Source organism: Diadema antillarum, unplaced genomic scaffold (assembly GCF_040938485.1).
Source record: "Diadema antillarum isolate AM-2024a unplaced genomic scaffold, OU_Dant_1.0 scf00000075, whole genome shotgun sequence".
Lineage (NCBI taxonomy): Eukaryota > Metazoa > Echinodermata > Echinoidea > Diadematoida > Diadematidae > Diadema > Diadema antillarum.
This window is the reverse complement of record NW_027270964.1, coordinates 3785035-3801181: the sequence shown is the minus strand read 5'-3', so window position 1 is coordinate 3801181 and position 16147 is coordinate 3785035. Positions and strand designations below refer to the sequence as shown.

The window sequence follows — 16147 nt, the reverse complement described above, 5'->3', positions numbered from 1 at the left end:
CAGGAAAGGCATATATTTGAAGAGGAACACTACGACAACGAAATAAGACCGAATGGCGCCCTCACCTTCTTGTTTTCCACCAGTTTGGTGAGCATGACAATGATAGGAATCTTTTCTTGCCACACCATCCTCCAGAAGTCCACCACAGTAGTGGTCAGTGGTCCTATGGGGGGGGGGGGGGGATTGAGGTGAAAGAAAATTAAGTACCAGGTATGATATTAATCATTGCCCTACACGTCAGTATCACGTGCAAGAGAGGCACGGAAAATCAAACAATAGTATTGTCAAATACAACGCAATCGTAACAGCATGGAAATAGTTCATTTCATTATGACGAAATAATCATTTTAGCATTGCTAACAGGTGTGAAGCCAGCAATTCTATCACTACAGGAATGAAGGCATAATCCTTGGCAACGATTGGTTCGTCATTGGTCACGTGACTGGGAATGAAGAGGTTATGGAATGTATAACCCTTGACAATTTCGTTTCACGTTCTTTTCAAATAAAGTCTGACATTACAATGTACATCTAGGACGGTAGATGATTATATTCTAGTATCTCACCTTGTGTTGCAATGTATGCCTTGGGTCGAAGGTAACCCTGTAAAGAAGACAAGAAAAGAAAACAAAAATGGTCAGAACACATTTTAATTTTGCCTCAGACGAAGATTCTGCTAGGATCGAAAGCTCAGGCCCCTTTTGACTCCATTTTACTCCAGTGGCTCGCCACTATCCGACTATTGGATAAGCAGTTTTCAGCAGCCTTTTTTTTTTTTTGGGGGGGGGTTACATTTAACATATTTATTATCTGTAATTTATCGCAAAAGCAAGGATTAAATTGAATAAAATTCTTCAAGTTGTACGTTACCAAATTATACGTGCTAGCAATACACGGACCCAGAGACAGAGATATATTCACGTGACGAGGTGAAACGGTAACCAGGTCACGTGATACGTAGTGAATTGACGAGTCATCATAACAACGCTTGTTCTTTTCCAATTTCTCCCTGCATCAAGAATGCTGTTCATAGCTTTGTATGCCAACCCATTGTTCGCGTATGTCAACAGCAAAGGCACATCTGTTGTATCTCGTTACATTGTTGTCATACCTTTGTCCAACCTCGAGGCCTATTGTGAAATCGACAACTGAATGTGGCTTCATTGCTTACAATAGCCAGTAATAAACAAAAACAAACACAGACACAAAACAACGTTTTTGGCTTTTTTTTTGCGACGATGGACTGTCAATTTAAAGCATCAAACTTGAAATCAGCTGTTTCAGTCACCACTGAACTTTTTTTTTTCTGCTGAAAAATTCCTGACATGGCAGAAAACTGGTCATTTCAGACGCTTATTATCACTATCACGGCTTTCCACTGCTACAATATTAAACAAAAACGCGTGTCTGATAAAATCGGTTTCGTGATACACTGTAGTATCATTAGGTAGGCATATTTCCCAACACACACACACACACACACACACGCAGATATATAAATGCCGCATACAATTAACACACAAACTTTACAGGCAGTCAGGATCAGTCGAATATTTTCACAGCTGAGTGGCTGATTTGTTCACCGTAATAAATACTTTGCTAGCATATCTATTTCATTCTTGAAGCCACACCTTTTAGACAAAAATAAAACACAGAAATCTCAGCTGTGCTATAAGCTTACAATATTACAAGGGTCAGGAAATCCATTTAATTTTGGTTCTATCATGCTGGTAATATGCTGTAATTCATACTGAGAATAGGGTCTGAGTCACGGGGGTTAGTTTAATCTATGCCTGAATCTCTGCCAGTAGAAGTAATTATTGCTTGTTTTTTACAAAGTAGCCACGCAAAGTTTTCTCATTTGATAGCTGTGTCTCTCAAAATTGTTCTACGTGCCTGACCGTGGTTTATGTAAAATAATGATGTTAGCAGCGGAGATGGCTTCCGCTATACACCTGCCATTGCTAATAATAACATCAGACACTTTATAATGAAAATGTTATTATCCCTCGATGTTTTACTGTGTTTGTGCTGTATCGGGCATACATTTTTACGTTTAATAGGGCAGTGACACTATTGATCACAAATTATTCATGAGTCAAACTTTACCCTTTCGTTACCAATGGCAATCTGCTCGTGTATAATGTCTGTGGCGGTATGATGTTGTAGTTGTGAGAGGGTTTAGATCAATTACACACACGACCAGGGTCTGAATGTGTACAAAGTCAGGGTATGGTCATCTACCTATACTAGGAAAGGTGAATGATCAAAGCAGACCCGCTGATACTCACACTGACGTACGAGGCATTTATGTAATCTTCATGGGGAACGTCGGGGCTCGTGTCTAGGATGACCCGCGAATGATCGTCTGCAGGTAGGGGAAGGAGAACAATCGTATTCCACAAATTAAATCGATTTATACCATGATCTCTGACTTGCTAGTAAATATTATGCTCGTAATACGGTATTGCTTTTAAAGGGACTTTACAGTACTGGTTGAGGTAGATATTCATGTTTTGAACATTCCTAAGTGAGATAATGAAAAGCCTCTTATGATATATGAAAGAGCATGTAATTCTAAGAAGGATTCAACGTTTATTTGATGAAAATTGGTTTTCAAATGGCTGAGATATCCAAAAAAGTGCTAATAATAATAGGCGATATGCCCCAACTTTATCAGGATATCTTTGTTTCACCTTGTTTTTGGATATCTCAGCCATTTCAAAACCGATTTTCATCTAATAAACTTTTGATACCCCTTAGAACTGCATGCTCTTTGACATCTCATAGAGTAGTTTCTGAATATCTCGCAAAACGTTAAAAGCTAAATCTTCACCTCGACCAGAACTGTACACACCCTTTAAGGCAATAAATTGACTGACCGGAATTATATCACTGAAGCAGATGTTGACAATGCATAGTGTGCATGGTGAACGATGTCTTAACTGTAAAATGTGACACCTAGTGTCAAGGTGATACTGCAATATGTTACTGGACAATATCAAATCGGATGGGGAGGCTTCTTTTTGCACTATATACCCTTAAACAAGCAAGACAAAATCTATCATAAAGACATAAAGCTAAGTGTTCTTTGATAGCTCAAAATATCTTAATATCTTCAAGGGGTTGCATGAAACTTCCTTTTTCTACGGCTGGTTGTTTGTTCATCTTCCTATTTTGTTTGTTTTACAACTTTTTGAAGAGATGTTTCGTTCCCTTTAATCTTATCATACTAGTGGGAAGATGGATGTAGGCCTACAGACGGCGATGTGTATTTGTGACTGTTATCTTTCTTTCTCTTAGAAACCGTGGTTTGCGAATGAGGATCAGCGGTAACCACAGAATCCAGAGCAGGAAAGGAGTGACGATTATTCACCACAGGTTGGCAGACAACTTATGTAGGTTTGGCATGTTCTCGTTTGCATTCAAATCCTATATGTCGTAAATCTGGCCAATCACTAACGTCGATTTCAATTACTGGGATTGAAAAGATCAGGGTAACATTCACCAAGAAACGTCTTTGGATTTCCACTCTGTTATGTTTATGCTCGAAAATATGGTCTTATCTTTATTTATGAAAAAGGGACATTGAGCTCGATCTCAATCTTCCTCTCTCTCTCTCTCTCTCTCTCTCTCCTCAACATAGCATGTAAATTTATCTACTTTATATGCATGAATACATCTCTCTCTTTCTCTATCTATCTATCGAACTATCTATCTTTCTACCATCTATCTTTCTATCTCTATCTACCCATCTATCTATCTACCATCTATCTATCTATCTATCTGTCTGTCTGTCTGTCTATCTATGTAGTATGTCTATCTATCTATCTATCTATCTATCTATATCTATCTATCTATCTATCTATCTATCCATATATCCGTCTGTCAGTCTCTTATCATCTATCCATCTTTCTTTGTCTCTCAATCTCTTCTCATCCCCCCCCCCCAAAAAAAAAACCCACAAAATGGTCTTACATGGAATGATGTTGATGTATCTGTTCTTTGCGACATTCTCTTGTCTCGTTGCAACCTCCCATGTATACATCTGGCCATCAGGAAGACGCTAAAATGAAAAAAAAAAAATGATTAAAGTCAGAGGAAAGCTGGTTATGGTAATACAAGGTACAATGTGTAAACAAGTTGTTGGTGGTAAACATACATCAAAACTGGCAATCAAAGTATAGGGCAGTGATGACACATTTTATCTTTATACATCTCATGTATGAAATTCACCCTTGATTTCATCATCACTGGTAGAAGTGATCACACACTTTCAAAAAAGCTGAACTATCATAATAGGTGTATGTCGCATATTTTGTGAAGCTTCTGGCCTCCAGTTTGTTTACACTCTGCGTGCCTGAACAAATATAAAAAAAAAATCAAATTAATGTACCTTATTTTGTGCACTATCCACCTGCAGAAATGATGTATTTATCACCTTAGATTGTTATCGTTTTAGTGATATTTGTAATCTCACCTCATAATCCAGCTTAAAGCACATCTCGCCATTGGCCGTCTTTTCTTTCACGTAGCTGGAGAGCTCTGCGATTTTCACCGCTGGAGGCGCTTGCCATCTGGATCGCATGGAAGCGGGATTTGCTGGTTTGGGCGCGGTCTTTGGGCGTTGTCTCATGGCGCCGTTTCCTCGCTTTATGTTGTGCAGACTTTGACCGTTCTGTACCGCCATGACTGAATGCCCTCGAGCTGAATCAGTAGGATGAAATCACAGTCAAATATGTTTAAGACCTTTCCTTACTTTTATCCTCCTAGTTTTCTTTCCTTTTAAGTGCTAAACCAATACATTCCATAGATTCTTCTTCATAAGTCAAAGCTACTATTGACAGTAATTACGTTGCATAAGAACGGTGACGTCTTATCGCAGTCAATAGACTTCCCCAAGGTAAATGGAAAAAAAAAATAACGTACATTGGTAGGAAACTTCCCTTTGCATTAAAACCATAATAATGAAAATAAAATAAGGATAGAGATACTGCTACTGATAACAATTTTATTCATCAATAATATCGACAGTGATATTAAAGCCCGCCGACTTTCGGTCGCACGACTGACAGATTTGGATCCGAAATAAATCACATTAGCTTCAGAATACACATGCTTGTTTATTTCACATCCAAATTCGCTTAGTCGTGCGACCGAAGTCGAATAGTGTGCGGTGGCCTTAAGATTATCATTATAAAGAGGCAGTTGACAGTTTGACTCACGTTTAGCTTTGTAGACGCCTTGTGCCCTAGACAGGGCAGGTAGCGTGGAGCTGGTTCCGTTCGACATCGACGCCCCGCCTTCTCCTCCCGCCTCTGTGGGTTCAAGAAACAACACGACAACACGGTTGTGATTAAGCTTGGATACTTTGGAAACATCGATAGCATCTCATTGATACTGAAGCTGTCTTTAGTGCATTATTATCAATATCGAGCATTCAAAGTTTTAACACGAAGGCCATTGAGTAAGCTATATACATACCGCGTATTGAGTCAGCTACGAAAGGAGCAAAAACATACAACATACAAATTACAATGCAACCCCCTCCCATTGCAGAAACGATCGCAACACTCACACAAGCTAAAGCGCCAAATGCAAATACAAAGATTAACACAAACCAACATTTGACATTATCACAAAATAAGGAGGAATTCTACTTAAAGGCTAAAACTGAGGGGGTTGGATCGGGGGTTGGATTCATCTCTTAATGACACGTAGCTAACAACCGGCTAAGGCATGTGTACATGGTGTACACGGTCATACGGAAATATCTTAGTTTTGGGGGGTTTGTTTTGTTTTGGCTTAAAAAAACGACAACAAACAAGCATTCAAACATACAAACATACCTAGAGCTGAGAGACCAATCCCTTCTTTAGGACGAGTTGTGTGGAGTCTCTTCCTGCAGGAGATAAATGACATATATTATGATATCTCATCATCTTCTTTAACTTTCATTATTATAGCATGATGAATTTTGACAGGTGCAATATAATTGATGTAAGGAACATGAGAGGTATATATATACATAAAGACAGACCATCACAAGCAAATATGCACTACGTAACAACAAAATAGATAAAATAAAAATACGAACGGAATATTCTTCTTGTTTAAATTTTCGCGTTAAAAAGGGACAAAGACGATGAGTAAAAGTCATTTAGCGTGACCACTAGTTATTATGAAAGCAATTTCATTTTACCAAATTCACGGCAGAAATTATAATTATGTATTTATTTTTTGACATTAATGGAGTAAGGAGAACACAGAAAAAAAAGACAGAATCAAGCAAGGAATAACAGGCCAGGAAAGTGAGTGCATCAAGTCTGTTTAGTAACGAGAGAGCTCAGGTCAGGGTGGAGTGAAAGACGTCTATCACCAGAATTCTTTCTTTTTTATTCAGTATAGCATGCCTTTTTATCCGAAATTTCCTGTTTTTCATTTCATCTCTGGATGTACCGCCGAATGACGTTCATTGAAAAGGATGAAATCTGGGGATCCCTGGTTGCCTAATCTCAACAGAATTTACTGACGAAATTAACAAGGATAGACGCGACTCAGAGCTGGCAGAATGTGAATATTTACCAGTCAGACAACGACTCGCCAGGGGAAACACCAAACCATTGAAATTTACATCGAGGATTTCAGTCGGTTTAAGCAGGGTTAAGAACCAAAGATTAACCGCCAGCCATAACGAAATTAAATACGGCTCTTTGCGAAGGATTAATTTTTGTTTTCTCTCGCTGGATTCCACTGGTATTGTCGCATGACGTAGATAAAAGTTGGTTTTGTATTCTAAAATCAATCACGTCAACTTCATCAATTTGGGATCGATTTTGTAGGGAATGGAACGACGGCGTTTATCAAGTAATTCCAGATATTGACTTTAAAGGTATCACTGTTTCAACGATACGATATACTTTTCGTTGAGATAGTCCTCACCTTTGTTTTAATCATTACTTTTCAGAAACACAGAGTACGAATGAATATAAAAAGTCACTTTAAAGTGATAATGAAAGCGGTAGACAAGAAAGTAATTTGAAACTCAAGTAAACTAGATTCACGATACCGTACCATCATATTGACAGATCATGTCCACTATTTAATTTATTAAAGCAAAAAAAATGTCATTAAATCATATGGGAGATGCTGCAAGCGCTTCAGGTTTGATGACCAGACGACATAACAGTCAAGTCTAGGAAGAAGAATTATTCTTCTGCAGTGCTTCTGTACTCCGTGTCAGGTTCTCGATTATGTATACTAAGCTGCCGTCGTCTTACCTTCGTCTGATGACCGCTACGATGAGGGCAGCCACAAAGACGACCAGGACAATGACACCGAGTGCGGCCTTGAGTTCGTTGGGAAAGACCGACGCATTCGACAACGTTGTCAGGTTGGGCTTAGCTGCAGACGAGAATTATAACCACCCATTCAATCAGTTTGACAACAAAAGATCTCTTCTTGTTTTGTTTTTCCATAAAGTAGCTGTTCAACTAAATCCCTTTCAAGCAATGAAGTTCTTCGGCCTTCTTTAATTTTGAAGGTCTTCACAAAATTAATAACAAAATCGCTTTCTAGATTGCAAAAGGTCGACATTAATAAATAACGTTTGTTAGCGAAGAAGATGTGTGTATCTAAAGTAACGGAGAAACAGCGAAATGTCATTATGTGACTGAACAGCACACTTTCTATTCATTTCGTTGGCAAGACTTTCCCTGTTTGTGCTAGGCCAAAATTACAGTTGTTAAACTCCATGGCAAAATACTTTGTGAAGATCTTATGAAATGAAATATGAGACCGAAGCAGGATTTCATGACTTGGATTCATAATTCTCTCTTTACATCCTGGATCTACATAAAGCCGGAAGACAGGATCTTTTTGTCGGGAAACAATTGACATCTCGGCCAAGAAATGGAAGAAATGGGATGAGGGATACGAGGGAGTACCACAATACTCCACAAAAGACACAAACCCAAACATGAGACTGTGCAATCATAAACAATAATTTGCGACTTCTTTTTTTCGTGCACGTCTTTGTACTGTTTGATCCTCTCCGAACCATGACTGTATAATTCCTTTGATAAGTGGTGCAGACAAAGGGTTTATGATCAACCACTTTTCCCTTCTAGCTATAATGACAAAGTCCCTTGTCAACCAACATTTCAGTTTCATAATTCTCTGCTCTATGAATTCCCTGAATTTATCGGCCGAAATGTGCACATTGGCACAAGCGCCATCACCCTCCCCATCCCCAACCTCCTACCCCTGGTACGCCCGTCCAGTAATCCTCACTGGGGATGTCAAAACGGTGTCATTACGAAAGATGATCTCCTCAAAGCCTGGCCACGTACGTAATCCTGTTTGTGTGGCGAGCAATAAAACGAGCAGCGCCCATCTTGGTTGTTGTGGCAGGTTCTAACTTGGGCTGCTATATTCGTCCGATGACTCAGCGTCTATCTCAAATCACGGCCGTCTCTGCCCCGATTTCTGTCCTTTTTCTATCTTTTTTTTCCCCCTCTGGGTACGATAATGAGTCCATCGTCCTCGAGTGCTCTTTGCTTCCAGATCACCAGATTACTCGCGCTCTAATTTTTCTCTTCTTTAAAGAAGTCATTGATCCTGACCTCATGATGTTGTGATTTATGAAAATAAGTACCCCCGTTCACGCATTTTTGTACAATGAGCCAAACAGCTATGAAACAGACTTAATGTGGACATGGCTGTACTTGGAAGCAGAAATATTTCCCGTTCGTCACATCCTCGTCAAGTCCCTTTTGGGGATTATTATGTTTGCATTCTAACAGGCCTGCTATGGGTCATGATATCATTTCTGGATTGCACATTCACAGAAGTGAGCACATCCACATATCAGTGTCGTATTAAGAGTAAACGCCCTCTAGTGTTCAAGATTGTAAAAGGGAAATTACCTTTGACTTCAATGGGATGACTGCAGCTTGCCGCCATATCCTGTGGAGAACATCGAGAAGACGTAAGTTGGACCATTGGCAATACTTTAATTTCGACACGGACACAAAGGAAGCACTTTCTCATCTCCATAGAATTATGTCCTAATTTCACATTGTGCAACTTTTATTCTAGTAGATGACTCGATATGATATGACTATCATACTTTTTTTTTCAGCCGTGTATGATGAAAGTGAGGACCCACAAGGAACCTATAGCTGGTAATCGTTTACAATGACAATGGTCAATGGTGATTCTGAAACGCCTTAACCGAAATTCATGCAGTAATGCAGAAAATATCGAACGATACCGATATAGAATAGAATATTTATGACGATATGTATTGACTGAAGATATCATAACTCAAAATAATCGACAATCATATCGTAATCCTCAGCGACGGCTGACTCACCCTAGATGTTCGGCTGACACTGCACATACTGATGCCGTACGAGTTGCCCGGGCTGAGTGGGGCATTGTGGTAGCCGCCGTACGTCCGGTTGTCTCCCACGATGAACTCTGTAGGCAGGTCGTGTTGGCTGAACTCAGCAGCGATCCAGTGAGACGAAGAGTCCAGGTAGTGGCCGGGGTAGTAAGGGGGTATCGACCCCTGGTAGTCCGCTGCTCGCTTCGAGATCTCATTTATGCGCTGCACAGTGACACGGTAGGCACTGGGGGTAGATAGAGATAATATGCATAACGTGAACGAGATCTATATAATAATATTCTGCCAATCCAAGACCTAAATTCTAACAGTATCTTTTGTGGACAGAGGGAAACAATAATGTTTACAGCAAATTTTAGCTCGAAATTCAGACGGCAGATGAATCCAATCTCCTCCTTCAGTATACTATCAACTTATACTGTAATATTTGATCTGCTCCCTCTGTTAGTCAGTGTACAAATCGTATTTCATTATAAGATAGAGATTATGACCATGCAAGCATTTTCTTTCTGAAGCATGAAACCCCGTTTTTCAAATTCTTGCGAGAAAATTTGGGGGTATTCCCCCTTTGCGGAAAAAGTTTTTGCTTATTGTGAATCTTTTCTCATCTCAGCAGCATGTTTTGCTAATCATTACGTTGTCATGATGGCTTTATAGTGTCTTTATCACTTAAAAACAAAGAAGGGGGCAATGAACTATTTCCAATAATTCTGAGTATGTGCCCCTCCGTATAGGAATGATTGTGCGAGTAGCAATTGTGGGTCTGGTACATAAAGTTAGCATGTCTTACCCATTCTTGAATAATACAAGATAAGAAACATTATTGTACACTTCGAAATTCGTACAATCTGTTTACTTCTATGATTTCCCGTTGAAGGTTCATAACTTTTTTTTTTCAACTGTATGTGTTACTGTTTCACAATCACATAAAATCACAAAATTAACAAATAATTAGCAGACATTGTGGAAAAGGGGGAAATAAAGCACAGCACACAAAGAAAAATATCACTTGAAACAAATCAAAGATGACACATATCGACATACTGCATCAGTTTTCGGTTCATTAACCATTTCTTTGCCAATGAGTCAAATTTGCACTAATTTCACGCACACACATCAATCATGGACAGAAAGTGAATGTGGCGTGCAAAGGGTTAAATCGTCCTTTATGACGTAATAATCGATGTAAACACAGCGGTGGACTTGAACACTCTCGCGAGCTCTTCAGGTAACAGTCTCCGTTGAAGTACACTGTTTGTATTTGACTGTCTAGTCTACGTAAGATTGTTCAAGATGCCAGCCAGGGGTACCGGGGTCTGTTTACAGGAGAAGTCACAAACTTCTTGAGTAGGTTGAGTAATATCCTTTCACCTGCGTCACCACAAGTCACACACGTGAAGTCTGCCAGCAGTGCGTCTGGCTCTAGATTAGGTCTTACACTGTGTCCGGGTTCAGTGATTAAGTGGAAAGATATAGCACGTGGCAATTATTTTCTCTCCTCATCTCCATTTTTTTTTCTTCAGTCTTAGCCTCATAAATATGATACTTGCTATTAACCCTTTCCATGCCAATAAATCAAAAGTGCACGCATTTCCCAGACATACCAATGGACAGGAAATAAGCGTGGCACCCAGGGGATTAAATAATCCTTGACCTGAACATTCACTCCTCCTTTCCAAATTTCGGTGGTATTATCTATGTTAGTAATTTACAGCTGTTTTACTACAGTATCACTCCTCTTGGAATTTGTGATCTTATACACAAGGTATTGTTACACATTAAAAATATGATATTAGGCGAATGACTTTGAAGATTGGTTTGACTTCATTTTTTTTTTTTTCAACGCCACTTCCTTGCTCTGGGTGAGGAAAGTAAAAATCAAAATCCTCGTAATTCAAAACAATATATATGAAATACTTAAGTTGATGCTTGCTGTGAAGAACGGGAACATAATATTATGCAGTTACCATCTAGGCAATTACTAAAATTTCTAGAGTTGATTGGTAGGGTTAGCTCGGTTGTGTTGTGTCCGCTTGTAGAATGAAAAAATAAATAAACACCAACAAAGATATTCCAACACACACTTGCATTGATGAAGCATTACAAACCAATGGTAATGAGTAGATCGTCCCAAGGGAGACGAGTCTAATTAATAAATCGTTGATGCACGCCCAGCGATCGCCTCGTGAAACATCTGCAAAAGTAGGCTGAATGAGCACTACGTAAGCGATGAAAATAGAGTGGTTTGGATGACAGAGTGTACTTCTGACAGTACCACTGAGTCAGTCATGTGTAATGAATACCCTCTGCATTCCCTCATGATCGCGGTCACATGGCAGAATAATTATATCTGTAAAATTTTCATGAAGGGGACCGGTACAGGGTGAATACTTCATAACATCATTTTTTTTTCAGATTTCAGTCACTGTATCCTATGTCTATGTGTGTCTCTCGCTTTGGGTGACGTATCCGGAGACCATGGTGTTCCACAAATCTCTTTTCAAGAATTCTCAATCAGCTCCACTTCTTGATGGGATCCACATCAAGAAGACTTAGTGGATCCTATATATACAAATATGATGTAATGTCCTGAAATGACTGAACATCTTCACTGGTAAAAGACGCGAGGAATATACAAAGAGCAGCTACTTTGCACAGTTAGTGCATAACACGACCGGCCATAGGTGTAAAACGTAATATCATTATTTAACTATCAGAGAGAAAGAAAGACTGGTGCTTAGGGTATTGCACGTACGTTTAAAAAGCGTCATGATTTATATACTCATTGTTTAACACAAATTATACCTGGGAATCTGTAGACATAGGCCTAATCAAGTTTGTACCAACGATGGATCAAAAATGTGGCTACCAATTCATCAACAAGTCAGATTGCAGATAACAAGGGATGAGTCTTCAAAGCCCTTTAAACACACATCGGGAACAACTTATAAAAATAGATTTAACTGTGATAAGCAAATACGTTCGAAACGAGGTAATATGAATTAATGATGCATTTTCGTTCTCTGGCAGGAAAATATTTATGAAGACTAAACGTTACACAATAAACAGCCGTCTGTTGCACACGAAACAAGGATGAATACTGAGTAGGTATGATATCTATAACCCGAGGTTATTGCAATGAATATTGGATAGAAGACGCACATTATCCCATGATGGGTGTGAGCTATTCAAAGAGATTTCATCAATTTTGTATATAAATTACCCAATAAGTATCTAAGCATATAAACACACACCCAGACCTTAACCAATTGCAAGAAACAAAGGACGTTATTACATTCAGAGGTCGAGTTATATAAACTTCACACACAATATCGGTAAAAATGTCAAATTTCGTAGCATTCGAGGAGATCCTATATCTTATATCGCGATGGTAGCTGTTGTTTATAAAGTTTTACAAGATAACTCTAAAATCTAATATATATTCATGTGACATCATCCTATCTGGTAGGAGGAAATGATTTGCTAATTGATGTCGGGGAGGGGTCGCGAAGGGAGACGGTTACCCATGGTGACGAACACACATCTGACCAATGGGCAAACGAGAACGGACCATTGCTCAACCGGATGGGTCCACTTAGCGGGAGATAAAGGGGACAGTAGAGGTGACGAAGGGATCAACAAGAGCTCTTTACCGATGGGATTAGGTGGGATTAGATATCGGGCGAATCATGAGACTTCGCCCTGTAAAGTCAGCGCGATCAGAAGTTGAGTTTTGAAACTCCTGCCAGGAGAGAAGAATTTGGTTTCGATCTGTAGGCGAAGTGGTCATAACAATGACCGTTGCATGGCAATATTAGTAACCAACATCCTTTGATTCCACCATAAACTCATAACGTTACAGTACATGGTGCCCTTAAATTGACATGGCTAGATAATCATATAGGAACATCATGAAATTATAACTAACCCCCCCTCTCTCTCTAGGTAATTTTAACTCTTTCCACCTTAGATGTTGAGAGAGGCCAGTATCATTATTTTCCTGCTCCCCCATCCCTCTCTCTGTCTCTGTATGTGAATGAGTCTGCTGTGAGTGAGTACGAGTGCTTTGCTAACCACTCCACAACGTTTCTACTCTAGCTCCTTGTGACAAGTTGTTCTATTACACTTCAGACACTCATTTCTAGTACCATCAAATGGAAAAAGCTACTCTCTACAAAGTGGAGAGCATGGTTTCACAGAGCATGACTTACATGTTAAAGCCAAGTTTTACCATTTGCGGGTGAAAGAAAGAAAGCGCTGTAGCGCTTCAAAATAGTTCTAGAATGTCAGGTACGGATAGAAACAACCAATGTAAAAATGTTTATCACTATCATTTAATCAATGATTTTAAGTATTGTTAGATATACAAAATGTGAACAATAGTTTTATTAAAATCGTTCATAGAATAAACCGTCTAGAGTTATGGTTTATTTACAAAATTAGTCATTTATCTCCTTATTTTTGTGTCTTTATTGCGAATTTTTTATATGGTAGGGTGTTTTCTGATACAAATCAGGGGCGGAACCAGGAATTCCGTAGAGGGGGGGGGGGGGGCGCAATTAATATTTCTGGTGCCAATTCCGGGTTTCATTTCATTTTTTCTTTTTATTTCTTTTGTTGTTAACCAAAATAAGGGGGGGGGGGGCGTGCGCCGGTTGCGCCCCCTCTGGATCCGCCACTGCAACTGACCGTACATGGGATATGCATCAAATGTGATATTTAAACTCTAACATTTTTAATCACTGCACCCAATGGTAAACAGTGGCTTTAAGGAAACTCGAGCACAGAACCTTCATGTGTTTTACTCAGACGCTCGTGACTGAACAAACTCGCCGATCACTTTAGTTTACCTCTCTTCTTTTCTTTGTTATTCACCAATCGTTGTCTACAGCAACAACATTTTTGACACCGTTCTATTTTTCCTTACCTCAAACAAATTTTGATGGTGAGTGGCGAGTTTGGCTATATTTGAACAACACTTTTCCAGCGCTAATAGCAAGTCTATTTCTGCTATTCAAAACATGTGAAGGCTGTTACGATGACATAGGCAAGACAGTAGTGTTGCGAATTTAGTTTTCCAGAATGAGTTCATTATCGTGACATTTTAAACATGCTACCCCACCCCAGAAATTCGTCTCGTCTATGTGTTGTTGATGGGGGAGTGTAATGCTAGTAGAATGCTGAGGCTGTTCTCCAAAGCTGGGGTCTATTTTAAGATCTGCGTCGGAGTGACTTCCCGTGTACCACGGTCGTTATAAAGTCACATAGAACACGTCCGCCGAGTGCCAAAGACTGCTGTCTCCTTCTACGTGATGCAAACGCATGGCTTTACGTTAGTTAGTTTGTTTGTTTGTTTTTTTTCATGCTCGTGTATCTAGGGCCATCTTGATGGCAAAAGGTCCCTTATGTAACCATTGGGAAACGGTTGATTTCCTCCTTCTGAAAGCTGTACTTTCCCCTTATATCCATGTGCCACACTTTTCTCCTAATGAAAAATGCACAATAACTTACGTTTGCAACCACGATATTTGAAACAAATCTTTACTCACAATGGTTGAATTGATATGCTGTTCTTGTAACTGGGGGAAATCCGAGTTAATAATAATAATTAGTTGAATAAATTCAGAGAACTTACCCCACACCATTAAAATGATAGTCTTAAGTTTTTCCGTCGTACTATTCCTGTTATTCAAATACGATCAACTCAACGAGATTCATTTCATTTGATAAAATAATTGCAAATTACCTTTCAATTTGAGATGACCCATAACAATGCCCAAGACACTTTCGTCTTCTTCTTTAACGGGTCATTACTATTAGCCTTGGTGTCAACTATACACAGTGTCCTCTTCTTTGAAGAACTGCACATGTTATTATGAAGCAGCCAAAACTCTGTCATTCAATTTCATTCCAAAAGGAGTAAAGAGTTTTCCCAACACTATACTCTTTACCGAAGGCACGTAAAGCTCAGCGAACCCGCATGTAAGTGATATATTCGGTGTTCGAAATTTAGTGGTTGGCAAGCAATGTGAACCAAGCCGAACTATTCCTACACTCTAGCACTTTAATCATGAGAGTTTAACCGATTAAAAGCTGACTCTAATGTTTGGGTTTTTCACAATCATGTTAACGGTACTCAGTGATTGCATGTGCGTGAGAAAAGGTATGAAGTATTGATAATGCGATGGGTTTTTTTTTTGTCTGATTAAAAGTACTTCAAAAGGGTTCCATGATATTTGCTCCTGCGACAATTGCTCCTATGAAATATCTGCATACTAAGCCAAACATGAATTCTAACCACAAGCACAACCCTAACCCTAATACTAATCCTCATATCAAACTAAACCTAAAACTCTATCGAAACTCTAACCCTATGGTTAAGTCCTAGGAGAAAATAAGAGCAATTGTCGCAGGAGCAAACGTCGTGTCACCCTTGAAAAGAAACAGTAAATGCAGAAAGAATGAGCGTGTGCGTGCTCGTGCGAAATATCTACTGATACGAGAGATGATGAAAAATACATAAACAATGAAAGGGGGAATCATAAGTAACCTAAATGTATGACGGATAGACAGAGAAAAAGAATCAACTAAGTGAAAAAAAAAAACAGAAGCAAAATTGCCACACGAAGGCGTTGGAGTAATATTACTGGAACATTTCGAAATTCTTTTGTACAGTGAGATACGCAGCAAGTTGCGAGGACGTGTGTGTGAGTGAGTGTGCTTGTGTGTGTGTGTGTGT

General features: G+C 39.3%; 1 protein-coding gene across 1 annotated transcript in view; it reads right to left on the bottom strand.

The window, feature by feature from the left end:
• Nucleotides 1-16147, bottom strand: part of LOC139717488 (receptor-type tyrosine-protein phosphatase F-like) — a 92250-nt gene that overhangs the window by 8061 nt on the left and 68042 nt on the right. Inside the window, exons 24-33 of the mRNA XM_071628994.1 lie at nucleotides 9376-9634; nucleotides 8927-8966; nucleotides 7280-7403; nucleotides 5849-5901; nucleotides 5225-5317; nucleotides 4480-4706; nucleotides 3978-4065; nucleotides 2291-2367; nucleotides 566-602; nucleotides 66-163 (exon numbers count right to left, since the gene is read on the bottom strand). Of these exons, the coding sequence (XP_071485095.1) occupies nucleotides 66-163; nucleotides 566-602; nucleotides 2291-2367; nucleotides 3978-4065; nucleotides 4480-4706; nucleotides 5225-5317; nucleotides 5849-5901; nucleotides 7280-7403; nucleotides 8927-8966; nucleotides 9376-9634 (1096 nt within the window). The remainder of the gene's footprint in view (nucleotides 1-65; nucleotides 164-565; nucleotides 603-2290; nucleotides 2368-3977; nucleotides 4066-4479; nucleotides 4707-5224; nucleotides 5318-5848; nucleotides 5902-7279; nucleotides 7404-8926; nucleotides 8967-9375; nucleotides 9635-16147) is intronic.